This window comes from Oncorhynchus keta, chromosome 33, assembly GCF_023373465.1.
Source record: "Oncorhynchus keta strain PuntledgeMale-10-30-2019 chromosome 33, Oket_V2, whole genome shotgun sequence".
Lineage (NCBI taxonomy): Eukaryota > Metazoa > Chordata > Actinopteri > Salmoniformes > Salmonidae > Oncorhynchus > Oncorhynchus keta.
In genome coordinates this window covers 262205-278793 of record NC_068453.1, presented here as the reverse complement: position 1 = coordinate 278793, position 16589 = coordinate 262205, and the positions used below count along the sequence as shown (strand labels likewise).

General features: G+C 39.4%; 1 protein-coding gene across 5 annotated transcripts in view; it reads left to right on the top strand.

Annotated features, from left to right (window-relative positions):
- LOC118366007 (diacylglycerol kinase delta-like) overlaps positions 1–16589 on the top strand; it is a 120557-nt gene that overhangs the window by 80740 nt on the left and 23228 nt on the right. For all 5 annotated transcript variants that reach the window (XM_035748301.2, XM_035748302.2, XM_035748300.2 and 2 more), the window contains one exon: positions 5791–5904. In XM_035748301.2, coding sequence (XP_035604194.1) covers positions 5791–5904 — 114 coding nt within the window. The remainder of the gene's footprint in view (positions 1–5790; positions 5905–16589) is intronic.

The window sequence follows — 16589 nt, the reverse complement described above, 5'->3', positions numbered from 1 at the left end:
TGGGGCTCCATGCTCAGATAATCGCATCGTATTCTTTCGCAGTAAATCCTTTTTTAAATCTGACAACGCAGTTGGATTAGCAAGATTCGAGGCTTTCGATACATGTGAGACACTTTTTTATTTTTATTTTCATGAATGTTTAATATGACTATTTATGTAGCGATCACCGTATGTTGTGGAATTTCAGCCCGCGAGCAGGTTCCGTGCGCAGAGACGTTAACTTGGATCAAACGTTTCGGGTAGACTTCCACAAGCTTCCCACAATAAATTGGTTGACAGAGCTGGTGTAACTGAGTCAGGTTTGTAGGCCTCCTTGCTCGCACACGCTTTTTCAGTTTTGCCCACAAATATTCAATAGGATTGAGTTCAGGGCTTTGTGATGGCCAGTCCAATACCTTTGTTGTCCTTAACTTCTTATGGGCAGCGTCCCACCTGGCCAACATCTGGTGAAATTGCAGAACGCAAAATTCAAACTACAGAATTATAAATATTTCACTTTCATACAATCACAAGTGTAATACATCAAAATAAAGCTTAACTTCTTATTAATCCAGCCGCTGTGTCAGATTTCAAAAAGGCTTTACGGAGTAAGCACGCCATGCAATTATCTGAGGACAGCGCCCCGCATACAAGAGCATGAAAAATATATTTCAACCAGGCAGGTGCGCTCTGTGTGAAAGTGTGAAAGTCAGAATTAGCGATATAATAAATGCCTTACCTTTGATGATCTTCTTCTGTTAGCACTCCAAAAGGTCCCACATACATCACAAATTGTCCTTTTGTTCGATAATGTCTTTCTTTATATCCATAAAATCTCAGTTTCCCTCCATCAAAATGCATACAAAATGTTACTGATAAACTTTTCCAAACAAAAATGTTTATAATCAAACCTTAGTTACCCTAATATGTAAATAAACAATAAAATTTAAGACGGAGAATCGTTATTGCCTTTACCGGAGAAAAATACCAAAGAACACGCTCTCATCCACGCACTTCGAAACACTACAGCCAAAATGGGAGCCACCGAGAAAACCTACAATTTCTGGCTAATTTATCCAAAAACGAGCATGAAACTCTTTCTAAAGACTGTTGACATCTGGGAGGATTCCGCCTTATAATAAAAGTGTCAGCCATTGAAAACAGTGGTAGGCTGAAAATGTTTTTTTGGGGGGTGGGATGGTTTGTCCTCGGGGTTTCGCCTGCCATATCAGTTATGTTATACTCACAGACATTATTTTAACAGTTTTAGAAATTTTAGAGTGTTTTATATCCAAATCTACAAATTATGTGCATATCCTAGCTTCTGGGCCTGAGTAACAGGCAGTTTACTTTGGGCATGCTTTTCATCCGGACGTGAAAATACTGCCCCCAATACCCAAAAGAGGTTAAGCCATTTTGCCATAACTTTGGAAGTATGTTTGGGGTCACTGTCCATTTGGAAGACACATTTGCGACCAAGCTTTGACTTCCTGACTGATGTCTTGAGATGTTGCTTCAATATATCCACATAATTTCCTTTCCTCATGATGTCATGTATTTTGTGAAGTGCTCCAGGCCCTCCTGCAGCAAAGCACCCCCACAACATGATACTGCCACCCCCGTGCTTCATGTTTGGGATGTTGTTCTTCGGCTTGCAAGCCAACACCTTTTTCCTCCAAACATAACGATGGTCATTATGGCCAAACAGTTCTATTTTTGTTTCATCAGACCAGAGGACATTTCTCCAAATAAATATGATCTTTGTCCCCATGTGCAGATGCAAAGCGTAGTCTGGATTTTTTATGGCGGTTTTGGAGCAGTGGCTTCTTCCTTGCTTAGCGGCCTTTCAGGTTATGTCGATATAGGACTCGTTTGACTGTGGATATAGATACTTTTGTACCTGTTTCCTCCAGCATCTTCACCAGGTCCTTTGCTGTTGTTTTGGGATTGATTTGCACTTTTCGCACCAAAGTACGTTAATCTCTAGGAGACAGAACACGTCTCCTTCCTGAGCTGTATGATGGCTGCATGGTCCCATGGTGTTTATACTTGCGTACTATTATTTGTACAGATGAACATGGTACCTTCAGGCATTTGGAAATTGCTCACAAGAATGAGCCGATTTCTTTTGATTTTCCCATGATGTCATGCAAAGAGGCACTGAGTTTGAAGGTAGGCCTTGAAATACATCCACAGGTACACCTCCAATTTTCAAAAATTATGTAAATTAGCCTATCAGAAACATCTAAAGCATTTTCTGGAATTTTCCAAGATGTTTAAAGGCACAGCCAACTTAGTGTATGTAAACGTCTGACCCACTGGAATTGTGATACAGTGAATTATAAGTGAAATAATCTGTCTGTAAACAATTGTTGGAAAAATTACTTGTGTCATATACAAAGTAGATGTCCTAAACGACTTGCCAAAACTATAGTTTGTTAGCAAGAAATGTGTGGAGTGGTTGTAAATGAGTTTTAATTAATCCAATCTAAGTGAATCTAAACTTCCTACCAAATAGGGATTTAGTACTGTAGATATGTGGTAGTGGTGGAGTCGGGGCCTGAGGGCACACAGTGTTGTGAAATCTGTGAATGTATTGTCATGTTTTTAAAAATGTATAAACTGCATTAATGGGGATCCATAATAAATATAAGTGGGCAAGACGAAAGATTCAAGTGAAATTGAACGGGTTATGGTAGTAGGTGCCATGAGTCAAGAACTGCAATGCTGCTGGGTTTTTCATGCTCAACTGATTTCCACCACCCAATGGACATCCAGCCAACTTGACACTATGGGAAGCATTGGAGTCAACATGGGCCAGCATCCCTGTGGAATGTTTTCGACACCTTGTAGAGTTCATGCCCTTACACATTCAGGCTGTTCTGAGGGCAAAAGGGAGTGTAACTCAATATTAGGAAGGTGTTCCTAATGTTTTGTACACTCAGTGTGTACAGTGCATTCGGAAAGTATTGAGACCCCTTGACTTTTTCCACATTTTGTTAAGTAACAGACTTATTCTAAAATGTATTAAAATGTTTTTCCCTATCATCAATCTACACACAATACCCCATTATGACAAAGCAACAAATGTTTTTAGACATTTTTGCTAATTTATAAAAAATGAAAAACAGGAAAAAAAACAGACCCTTTACTCAGCACTTTGTTGAAGCACCTTTGGCAGTGATTACAGCCTCAAGTCTTCTTCGGTATGATGCTTGCAGATCCTCTCAAGCTCTGTGAGGTTGGATGGGGAGTGTCGCTGCACAGCTATTTTCAGGTCTCTCCAGAGATGTTCGATTGGGGTCAAGTCTGGGCTCTGGCTGGGCTACTCAAGATAATTCAGAGACTTGTCTTGGCTGTGTGGTTAGGGTCGTTGTCCTTTTGGAAGGTCGCCCCAGTCTGAGGTCCAGAGCGCTCTAGAGCAGGTTTTGATCAAGGATCTCTCTACTTTGCTCCGTTCATCTTTGCCTCGATCCTGACTAGTCTCCCAGTCCCTGCCACTGAAAAGCATCCCCACAGCATCATGCTGCCACCATCATGCTTCACCGTAGAGAAGGTGCCTTATTTACTCCAGACGTGATACTTGGCATTCAGGCGAAAGAGTTCAATCTTGGTTTCATCAGACCAGAGAATCTTGTTTCTCATGGTCTGAGAGTCCTTTGGGGGCCTTTTGGCAAACTCCAAACAGGCTGTTGTGTCTTTTACTGCGGAGTGGCTTCCATCTGGTCACTCTACCATAAAGGCCTAATTGATGTAGTGCTGCAGAGATGGTTGTCCTTCTGGATGGTTGTCCCATCTCCACAGAGGAACTCTTGAGCTCTGTCAGAGTGACCATTGGGTTTTTGGTCACCTCCCTGACCAAGGCCCTTCTCACTCGATTGCTCAGTTTGGCCGGGCAGCCAGCTCTTGGAAGAGTCTTGGTGGTTCCAAACCTCTTCCATTTAATAATGATGGAGACCATTGTGTTCTTTGGGGACCTTCAATGCTGCAGAAAGGTTTTGGTAGTCTTCCCCAGATCTGTTCCTCGGTACGATCCTGTCTCAGAGCTCTATGGACTATCCCTTTGACCTCATGGCTTGGTTTTTGATCTGGCATGCACTGTGAAACCTTATATAGACAGGTGTGTGCCTTTCCAAATCTTGTCTAATCAATTGAATTTACCACAGGTGGACTCTAATCAAGTTGTAGAAACATCTCAAGGATGGTCAATGGAAACAGAATGCACCTGAGCTCAATTTCGAGTCTCATAGCAAATGGTGTGAATACGTTTCTGTCTTTGGTGTTTAATAAAGTTGCAAACATTTTAAAAACACTGTTTTCACTTCGTGTGTAGATTGCTGAGGAAATTGTTGTATTTAATCCATTTTAGACTAAGGCTGTAACATTACAAAATGTAGAAATAGTCAAGGGGTCTGAATACTTTCTGAAGGCACAGTATGTTCACACCCCCTGACTTACATTTTTTTTGTGTTACAGCCTTAATTTAAAATCAATTACATTTAGATTTCTTTTGTCACTGGCCTACATACAGTACCCCATAATGTCAGTGGAATTATGTTTTTCAAAATGTTTACAAATTAATTTGAAAAAACATAGACATGTCTGAGTCAATAAGTATTCAACACCTTGGTTATGGCAAAGCCTGAATAAGTTCAAGAGTAAACATTTGCTTACCAAGTCAAATAAGGCAAAAGACCAGATTTAATCGCAAATATCAGGTGAGGTTTTCCAATGCCTTACAAAGAAGGGCACCTATTGGTAGATGTGTAAAGTACGAAAACCAGACATTGAATATCCATTTGAGTATGGTGAAGTTGTTAATTACACATTGGAGTGTTTATCAATACACAGTGACTACAAAGATACAGGCGTCCTTCCTAACTCAGTTGCCGGAGAGGACGGTGACTGCTCACAGATTTTTTACATTTACCCACCTACCAGTAAGTGCTCTTCTTTACGAGGCATTGGAAAACCTCCCTGGTCTTTGTAATTTAATCTTTGTTTGAAATTCACTGCTCGACTGAGGGACCTTACAGATTATTGTATGTGTGGGGTACAGAGATGAGGTAGTCATTCATGTTATACACTATTATTGCACACAGTGTGCACTTATTTAGGCTTGCCATAACAAAGGGTTTGAATACTTATTGACTCAAGACATTTCAGCTTTTAGTTTGTATTAATTTGAATAAAAGTCTAAAAACATAATACCATGTATGGGGTATTGTGTGTGTAAGCCAGTGATACAACCTCAATTTAATCTATTTTAAATTCAGGCTGTAACACAACAATGTTTTGAATAGGTCAAGGTGTGTGGATACTTTCTGAAGACACTGTATATGTGACATGTGCTGAGGAGTGTTGCCACTTGACCACAGCTCTGCACAATATATTTGGAATTTACACTGAGTCTACAAAACATATGAAACACCTGCTTCAGTCAGTGTAGATGAAGGGGGAGACGGGTAAAAATATATACTTTTAAACCTTGAGACATGGATTGTGTATGTGTGCCATTCAGATGGTGAATGTGCAAAAGACAAAATATTTAAGTGCCTTTGAGTGGGGTATGGTAGCAGGTGCCAGGCACACCGGTTTGAGTGTGTCAAGAATGCTTAAAAGTTTCCTTTGTGTATCAAGAATGGTCCACCACCCAAAGGACATCCAGCCAACTTGACACAACTATGGGAAGCATTGGAGTCAACATGGGCCTTGTAGAGCTCATGCCCCAATGACTCAATTTTAGGAAGGTGTTCCTAATGTTTTGTACAATCAGTTTATGTAAAAAATGACATGTCCTCATCCCTGCAGACATTCACGGCGCCGTCCTTTGACGATAAGATCCTGGAGGTGGTGGCGGTGTTTGGCAGCATTCAAATGGCTGTGTCCAGAGTCATCAATCTGCAGCACCACCGTATCGCACAGGTAACACACACAACATTTTCACAAACTCTGAGATTGTGGAATCCCTCCACATCCTCATAGAGGATCTAGATACTTTTTCAAACCTCTCTGGATTAAAACCAAATTGTGATAAATATTATGTATTCGAACACAAGAAAAGACAACTTTTACATTACCGTGTAGTTTACCAATAAAGTTTTCTGATGGGGATGTGGACATACTCAGTATACATATCCCGAAAGCAAGAAATAATCTCACTCCAATACATTTTAATAGAAAATTAGCAAAAGTAGATAAGATCTTGCTGCCGTCAGAAGAAAAATAGCTGTCTATTTGTGGAAAATTCTGCCTGGTTTATCTTTTTAGTCACATCACAGTTGACCTATTTGCTTATGGTTTTGCCTACACCTAGCAACCTGTTTTTTTTGTTATTATATGAGCAAAAAATATAGATTTGTTTTTGGAATGGCCTATTTATGTAATGAATATGAATTCGGAGTGCAGAAATGATTAAATATTAAAGCATTAGACCTTTCACTAAAGGCGTCAGTCATACAAAAGTTATACTTAAACCAATCTGGTTCTCTTGCAAATTAGTAAGAATGTCTCATCCGATGTTCAAGAATGGCCCCTTTTCCCATTATTCAGATTACAGCCGCTCACTTTCGGTTATTTGAAAACAAAATTATCTAAAAAATATAGTTATTTTTTTAACAAGCCATAAAAAGTTGGTTGCAATTTCAGTTTAATCCACCAGAAAAGACAGAAGAAATAATACAACAAATATTGTGATTAAACTCAGGTATACCAATTGATATAAACCGTTATAAAAAAATAAAAACATTTACAAAAAGTTATAATATTTGTAAATGATATCATAAATAGGACTGGTGGAGTTATGTCACACATGGAGCTAACACAAATATATGGAAATGTATGCTCTACCCAAAATTACAACCAAGTAATTGCAGCATTACCACAAAAATGGAAGAGGCAAGTGGAAGGGGGAAAAAGTAAGGAACTATACCAGTTTCATTTAAGGATAAAAAATGAGACAGATGTGCCATAGAGATTCCAAAATAGTTGGGAAGAAATGTTTGATTCCGTGGCAGATGGGTTATGAATTGATACGCAAAACGACACTGTCCATATGTAGTTCAGTTTTGGTCACAGGTCCAGGAATGGCTGAAGAATTGCAGCATTTACCTGGAGCTAATGCTGCAAATAGCAATACTGGGTGATTTAAAAAGTCATAGTCAATTGATCAATAATATAATAATACTTTTAGCAAAACTCTTTGTGCAATATTGCTTTTGATATGATTTTCTGGTAATTTGTTCGTTTTTTCAATAATTTATTTAGTGCTTCTCAGTTTTAAGTGGTATATTTTCAAAATTCATAAATACCAATCTCTAAACTGATAACACTTGTAATGCTCCCTATCTTTATAGTCAGAACCTTTGATTGTGCTTTCACCCTTGAGTCATTCATGAAAAATGTATGTTTTCCGTGAAATACCATGGGAACATTTTAATTTAGTCACCAATACATCAGATATCATTGGCTTACCATTTTAGGCATGTTAACTTCCATTTAATCCAATAGCAAAAGATACAAGATACACATTTCAAAACTATTCTTTTTTAAGTGCTTAATAGAAATAATAGTAGATGGTAAATATAATTTTCATACAATAAAAAACATTTTATTTTATCATTTTTAACCAATGGCAGGTTTCATTACATACATAGGACAAATTACATACATAGACATTACATACATAGGACAAATCATCAGGAATAAGGGTATTGTAAAGCAGTTGGCGACTAACAATGTAGCATGGTGTGGTATGCCATTTCTGCCGCATCCAACGTTGTACAAGATCACCTTTTCGACGTGACTTGTCAACTGATACAGTATTGCCTGTCTCTCTGCTTGAAGCCACATTCATATATAATTTGGTTTTACCTTCCAACATACAGTGGGGCAAAAAAGTATTTAGTCAGCCAGCAATTGTGCAAGTTCTCCCACTTAAAAAGAGAGGCTTGTAATTTTCATCATAATTTTTCAACTATGACAGACAAAATTAGAAAATAATCCAGAAAATCACATTGTAGTATTTTTTATGAATGTATTTGCAAATTATGGTGGAAAATAAGTATTTGGTCAATAACAAACGTTTATCTCAATACTTTGTTATATACCCTTTGTTGGCAATGACAGAGGTCAAACATTTTCTGTAAGTCCTCACAAGGTTTTCACACACTGTTGCTGGTATTTTGTCCCATTCCTCCATGCAGATCTCCTCTAGAGCAGTGATGTTTTGGGGCTGTTGCTGGGCAACACAGACTTTCAACTCCCTCCAACGATTTTCTATGGGGTTGAGATCTGGAGACTGGCTAGGCCACTCCAGGACCTTGAAATGCTTCTTACGAATCCACTCCTTCGTTGCCCGGGCTGAAAGACCCAGCCACGTTTCATCTTAAATGCCCTTGCTGATTGAAGGAGGTTTTCACTCAGAATCTCACGATACATGGCCCCATTCATTCTTTCCTTTACACGGATCAGTCGTCCTGGTCCCTTTGCAGAAAAACAGCCCCAAAGCATGATGTTTCCACCCCCATGCTTCACAGTTTTTTTTTACCAAAAAGTTATATTTTGGTTTCATCTGACCATATGACATTCTCCCAATCTTCTTCTGGATCATCCAAATGCTCTCTAGAAAACTCCAGACGGGCCTGGACATGTACTGGCTTATGCAGGGGGACACGTCTGGCACTGCAGGATCTGAGTCCCTGGCGGCATAGTGTGTTACTGATGGTAGGCTTTGTTACTTTGGTCCTAGCTCTCTGCAGGTCATTCACTAGGTCCCCTTGTGTGGTTCTGGAATTTTTGCTCACCGTTCTTGTGATCATTTTGACCCCACGGGGTGAGATCTTGCGTGGAGCCCCAGATGGAGGGAGATTATCAGTGGTCTTGTATGTCTTCCATTTCCTAATAATTGCTGCCACAGTTGATTTCTTCAAACTAAGCTGCTTACCTATTGCAGATTCAGTCTTCCCAGCCTGGTGCAGGTCTACAATTTTGTTTCTGTTGGTCATTGACAGCTCTTTGGTCTTGACCATAGGGGAGTTTGGAGTGTGACTGTTTGAGGTTGTGGACAGGTGTCTTTTATACTGATAACAAATTCAAACAGGTGCCATTAATACAGGTAACGAGTGGAGGACAGGGGAGCCTCTTAAAGAAGAAGTAGCAATCACTTCCCTATTGCTGACTACAAACTATCTTTAACTGGGCTAGTAACTTACTAACTAGCAAAGGATATGAACAAAATGTGCACACCTGGCTACATGCAGCTCTCGCTTTGATCTCAAAACAAGTGTATCTACTCACGACTGCTCATTCTGTAAACAAAGTCCAGTTTACCGGTCTGTGTAGAGTATGGGCTGAGTCGTGCGTACTCCAATGTGTTGTGCCTAAAACAAAATCTAGTTAGTTAGTTTTGTTCCTGTATGTTGCATTGAAAGTGGCTAATATTGAGTTGATTCGATCACAATTGCTACAGCAAAGGGTAACGTGGATAGTGTTAACAGGGAAAACTCTAGAACATTGGTCACCAAACTTTCCTGAGTCAAGATCACTTTCTTAGTCAAAATGCAAGCCGAGATCTACCACTCAGGGTTTTTTTTTAACATGACCAATTAAAAACCGTACCATAGCAATGAGGTTTGTGTCGTAAGCTATATGCCCAATACTTTATCACCGCATATTGGCTTTGCTTGAATTGCCCTGCCCAATGCATTGTTGTTTGGGCCATTTAGAAATATATATATTTCAAAATTTGAGGTAGGCTATATGATCACACCGGTAATGGATCCATTGTTGTTTTACTTGTGAGGCACAGCTGAGTGAGTATACATTTAAATCATTTGCTTTTAAATTGTATTTTACTGGTCAGTCTCAGCAGAGGGAGAGAGCAGCAGACTGAGGATCCACCTCTCATCATCCCTCCACTCTCCCTTTTCACCACTGACACTGACGAAAAAGGGACACCGTCTTCCAGCTGATGGTGAAACTTGAGTCTTACCGTATTGTTTCTGCCTCATGCACAAATTCATGTTGTTACTCCTATGAACAGAGAAAGTTAAATATTCCTCAATATTAAAAACACCAAGCAGCTAATAATAATAACAACGCAAGCCTATAGATAATGTTAGGTTCTAAATGAACCGAGCAAAACTCACAGACGATTAGGAAAGCTCAAACCAAGTTTGTTCACCCGAAGTCTCGAACAGTTGAACAGACAAAGACATATTGCCACCAGCACAAGTGTATATATACCCCGATTTATGTGAATTATCCTCCTTCTCTCGAACTTTATTGCTAGGCAGGAAGTTAAGCGATGCGAACAATAAACTGTTCCTTCTCCCTGAATGTGATCTGACCTGACCTCTGCCCCAATTCTTCACTAAACCACATCTCTCCAACCTTATCAGTGCCTGCAACCATGTGATTCCTCCTACAGATAACCATTAACTTCTGGTTTAGAAATCAGACTATGGCACTCAATATTTCAAATTCAGGAGTCAGAACCCATTCCATATACTTTCTTACTCATTCATTACTGCTGCAGTGCTTGTTGTAGTGCTGAGTTGAAATAGGAAGAATGCGCATTTTATGGCTTATAAAATTATTGAATAGAAAGTGTTGATAGTGCTGAGTAAGAAGTTAAACATGAACTCAGTCATAAAAAACAGCAGCTCTTTGCTGTGTTTGTTGACAGTCTCTCTCTAGTCATGGTTTTAAACATGTTGAAATCTCACAGTATCAACTTTGCTGTAGGTTTCTTTTATGCCTGCTATGTTACTGCAGACACAGTAATCTGAGCCATCTGATTGGCCAGTGGCTTTTTTACAGAAATATTTGGCGATCGACCGTTTGGTGACCACTGCTCCAGAAAGTTGAGTGAAGTTAAATCTCGTGTTTCTCTATGTGGCTGATATTTCTTCTGCACGGCAGTCCCGGTGGAGCTGCGCAGCAGTCTTGGGGTTACTGCACGCACGCAGCTTAGAGGGAGCATTGCCTACTATCTTAGTCTGTTCAAAGGCACTTCTATATTTTTTCTTGCCCATTTGTATTTGTATTTATTATGGATCCCCATTAGCTGCTGCCAAGGCAGTAGCTACTCTTCTTGGGGTCTGGCAAAATTAAGGCAGTTATACAATTTTAAAAACATTACAATACATTCATTACAGAATTCACAACACACTAAGTGTGTGCCCACAGGCCCATGCTCCACTACCACATATCTACAACGCAAAATCCATGTGTACTTGTGCGTATGTTATCATTTGTGGGTATGCATGTGTCTGTGCCTATGTTTGTGTTACTTCCCCCTGTTCCATAAGGTGTATTTCTTTACCTGCTTTTTAAATCTGATTCTACTGCTTGCATCAGTTACCTGATGTGGAACAGAGTTCCATGTAGTCATGGCTCTATCTGTGTAGTACTGTGCACCTCCCATAGTCTTTTCTGGACTTGGAGACTGTGAAGAGACCTCTGGTGGCATGTCTTGTGGGGTATGCATGGGTGTCCGAGCTGTGTGCTAGTATTTTAAATAGACCTCTCGGTACCGTCAGCTTATCAACACCTCTTACAAAAATAAGTAATGAGGAAGTCAATCTCTTTTCCACTTTGAGCAATGAGAGATTGACATGCATGTCATTAATGTTAGCTCTCTGTGTACCTTTAAGGGCCAGCCTTGCTGCCCTGTTCTGAGCCAACTGCAAGTGGCACCTGACCAAACGACTGAACAGTAGTCCAGGTGCGACAAAACCAGGGCCTGTAGGACCTGCCTTGTTGGTAGTGTTGTTAGAAGGCAGAGCAGCGCTTTTTTATGGACAGACTTCTCCACATCTTAGCTACTGTCATGGTCCAAACATATTGATACAACACCCTCTGAATGGCACACCTACACAATCCATGTCTCAATCCATGTCTCAATTGTCTCCAGGCTTAAAAATCCTTATTTAACCTGTCTCCTCCCCTTCATCTACACTGATTGAAGTGGATTTAACAAGTGACATCAATAAGAGATAGCTTTCACCTGTATTCACCTGGACAGTCTGTCAGGGAAGGAGCAGGTGTCCTTAATGTTTTGTAAGCTCATTGTATATACAGTACGTTAACCAAGCCATACATACCTTTGGATCAGTAGTTATCCGTTTTCAGCAGTTGATTTAAGCGATATAGTGATTCCGCAATTTAAAGTTTTGAGCGGCGCGTTTGAGGTAGATGGTGGCGGATTGCGTCATTCCGTCATTGTGCCAGACTATCGCAAGAGGGAATTAAAACGCTGATAAAAGATTTTTGTTTCTCTCCCTCTAAAAAACGAAATAATGAATTATAAAATAACAAGCTGGGTTTATTTACCACAGTGTGGAAAGAGCGATAGCCCAGAGTGTATATAAAGTGAGTTTCTGAAACACAGAGTCATTCTTTGCTGATGTAAAGAAGAAACTGAATGAAAGAGTACAGTCAGGAAAAAACATTAGGCACGTCGTCTGTATGGGCCTCATTTATGCACATAATAGTAATAATAATGTATTCATTATTATTAGAATATTTTAATTTTATATAGGGCTTTTCATTACAAGTAGAATCTGTCGTTTCAAAAATAAGTACAAATTAGGGATCAGGCAGTTCTTGGGTGATGGTCTTCCACAGCTTTAGATGATGGGCAGTTTGGAAAGGTAGTATCATGAGCGGTGGGAACATCAATGGAACAGCAAGGCAGGGAGTTAGAAACATCTGACGAACAGGCCACAAAGCGCCACATTGGGCACCTCATCGTCTTCAATGTTCACAGCTCATCCTCTGTAGGTAGTCTGTATCATCCACTACTGAAATGTAGCACCCAGCTGGGTGATGTTTCTGTGCCAGTAAGACCACCACACCTCAGCAATAGAATGGAAAAGTCCCCTATGATACAGTGATTCCACAATCCTGCATCCCTTCACACTGCAGTCCACCTCCCTCTAGGAACCAGGGCAAGTGGCCAAAAAGCTGATACTGTTGATCTGCTGTTGCTGCATCTTTCATATCATGTTAGCTAACCAAACCAACCCTAAACTGACTTGACATTGTGGATACAATGGTTGCAAAAAGGTTGTCAATTTTTTGAAGATCTAAGTTGTTTATATTTATTTGTTTTATTTATTACATTTATACTGAGCAAAAATATAAATGCAGCATGCAACAATTTCATTGATTTTACTGAGTTACAGTTCATATGAGGAAATCAGACAATTGAAATACATTAATTAGGCCCTAATCTTTGGATTTTACTTGAATGGGAATATAGATCTGTTGGTCACTCTTAAAAACAAAATGGGCCTCGGGATCTCAGCATGATATTTTTGTGCATTCAAATTGCCATTTTCGTTGTCTGTAGCTTATGCCTACCCATACCATAACCCATAACATAACCCCAATGCCACCATGGGGCACTCTATTCACAATGTTGCTCACCCCACACAACGCCATACACGTGGTCTGCGGTTCTGAGGCTGCAATGAGGAATGTAAACAAATTAAATCAAATAAATCCTATTCATAATAAATAATCAGATGTGTGTTGCGAGCTTGTCATATTCCAACATTAGCTATTAGCCTATAGCGTTTGAATTTAATTAACAATGTTGTGTAAAAGTCTATAACATGTCACTCCCTTTCTACTGTACATACTGTAGGCAGTAAAATCAAATAAAAAATGTACCTGGTAATCTAATTTCATTTTCTGCATGCCTAAGACCTATGAGTTTTAACCTTCTGATTGAATGATTATAATGAATAACAATTTAGCCCAATTGTTTTCATGACTCCTGACAGTATGCTATTAATTCCTCTTTCCTGCATGAATTAACCTTACGCTGGCCATATAGGGTTATAGTTTATGATGAAATCCTGAATTAGCCAACAAATAAAGCTACTGAAACAATAACTTGAAAACAGTTTATTTACTCAAACTTCTGCAAATTCCTGTGCAGGAAAAGTATGCCGTCTTCTCTCTGACACCAAAAATACAGCTGTAGGTGACGCTTTTTCCTTTGGAACCATGCAATTACCAGGTGAAGAGTAGTCTGTTTGCTTGTTTCTAAGGCGAGTTTTGCATCTGAAGTGATAGAGAAAATCAATATCCCCAAGTGTTCTTTCAAAATAGTTGGCCTTATATTATCTGCAGTTTTGCACAAGAAACTGTCCCACTGCCCCACGCTGTGGTGGACAACGCCTCTCCAAACACACTCACTCCTTTGTTTATGTAATCGGCTGTACTTACCCAAGTTCTCTCTCAACTCCGGAACAACCTCATTTTTTTATTTTGCCCGATGCAGGACTCTAGCGCAGAGGAAAGAGACTCTCGGACAGAAGCATTCACACCTCCATTAATTTACAAAAGGATAGTCTTGAAGCTTGGTTAGGTGTGAAAAATTCCTAAATTTGTGCCACAGTTTAGGCTACCGGTAGATTCGGTCAGTCATCTGAGTGAGGGTAGGAGCGAGGTTTTAACCTTCTGAATGAACGGGTTTAACCTACTGAATTAATGAAGAATGATTATATTGAAGAAAGAATGTAAAAAGAAGGAAAACAAATTATCAATCAGCAGATAGATAGAACAAACAAACAACGCGCTCATCCACAACATAGATAAGTATAATAAATATTGCTTATATTAAATATGAACACTGACAATTGTGAAATGTATGTACTAAGACAGAAGTTAATGTTTTAAAATCCTAATTAATCTACGCGCAATACCCCATAATGACAAAGCTAAAATAGTTTTAAAAAATGTAATCAATGTAAACAGGATGAGTTGAGCTCAATTTAGAGTCTCATAGGTAAAGGTCTGAATACTTATGTCAATAAGGTATTTCTGTTTTAAATTTGTATACATTTGCAAACATTTCTAAAAACCTGTTTTCGCTTTGTCATTATGGGGTGTTGTGTGTAGATTGATGAGGAGCATGCTTTATATAATCAATTTTAGGATAAGGCTGTAACGTAACAAAATGTTGAAAAAGTCAAGGGGTCTGAACACCTTCCGAATGCACTGTATTACTACTACTGTAGATGCTGTGTTTTTATTTTTTATGAACTACTGGGCTTACAGCAGTGATGGACATTGGTCACAAGTTCACACCTTGATGAGCCATTAAATTGGACAATAGCCAACCAATACTCTCATAATAGCTAATTGGTGACCAAAACTAATTTGAATGAGGGGTTGGTGTGAATGGTTTGTGTTCTTCAGGGGAAAAAATAAAATACATTCTTTAAAAAATAATAATCGTAAATAAAGGCCCGGATATAATATCAACAAAAGAACAGAGAATGGAAAATTTGAGTTAGAAACGACCAAATGTCAGCTTTTAACCATCCAAATAGATTTATATGTTTGCATAAAATCAAGCACTAAGACAGATTCAAATAAAATAAAATAAAATAAAATTTTATTTGTCACATACACATGGTTAGCAGATGTTAATGCGAGTGTAGCGAAATGCTTGTGCTTCTAGTTCCGACAATGCAGTGATAACCAACAAGTAATCTAACTAACAATTCCAAAACTACTGTCTTATACACAGTGTAAGGGGATAAAGAATATGTACATAAGGATATATGAATGAGTGATGGTACAGGGCAGCATACAGTAGATGGTATCGAGTACAGTATATACATATGAGATGAGTATGTAGACAAAGTAAACAAAGTGGCATAGTTAAAGTGGCTAGTGATACATGTATTACATAAGGATGCAGTCGATGATATAGAGTACAGTATATACGTATGCATATGAGATGAATAATGTAGGGTAAGTAACATTATATAAGGTAGCATTGTTTAAAGTGGCTAGTGATATATTTACATAATTTCCCATCAATTCCCATTATTAAAGTTGCTGGAGTTGGGTCAGTGTCAATGTCAGTGTGTTGGCAGCAGCCACTCAATGTTAGTGGTGGCTGTTTAACAGTCTGATGGCCTTGAGATAGAAGCTGTTTTTCAGTCTCTCGGTCCCAGCTTTGATGCACCTGTACTGACCTCGCCTTCTGGATGATAGCGGGGTGAACAGGCAGTGGCTCGGGTGGTTGATGTCCTTGATGATCTTTATGGCCTTCCTGTAACATCGGGTGGTGTAGGTGTCCTGGAGGGCAGGTAGTTTGCCCCCGGTGATGCGTTGTGCAGACATCACTACCCTCTGGAGAGCCTTACGGTTGAGGGCGGAGCAGTTGCCGTACCAGGCGGTGATACAGCCCGCCAGGATGCTCTCGATTGTGCATCTGCAGAAGTTTGTGAGTGCTTTTGGTGACAAGCCGAATTTCTTCAGCCTCCTGAGGTTGAAGAGGCGCTGCTGCGCCTTCTTCATGACGCTGTCAGTGTGAGTGGACCAATTCAGTTTGTATTAATGGATGTTTTAGGTAGAGTAGAGGAATTCAATTGAATTTGAATCATGAAGTGTATTCATGATTGCATGGCATGCATTCAAGATTGCATCTGTTCGGCTTCAAATACCCTGATTTTAATAAATGTTGTAGATTTGCTCAAAGATATGATGGTTTGAACAAACATTAACGGCAAGCACTGTAACACACTGTACCGTACCACTGTGTCGTGTCTTTGGCTATGCCGGATTAAGTGATAAGACAT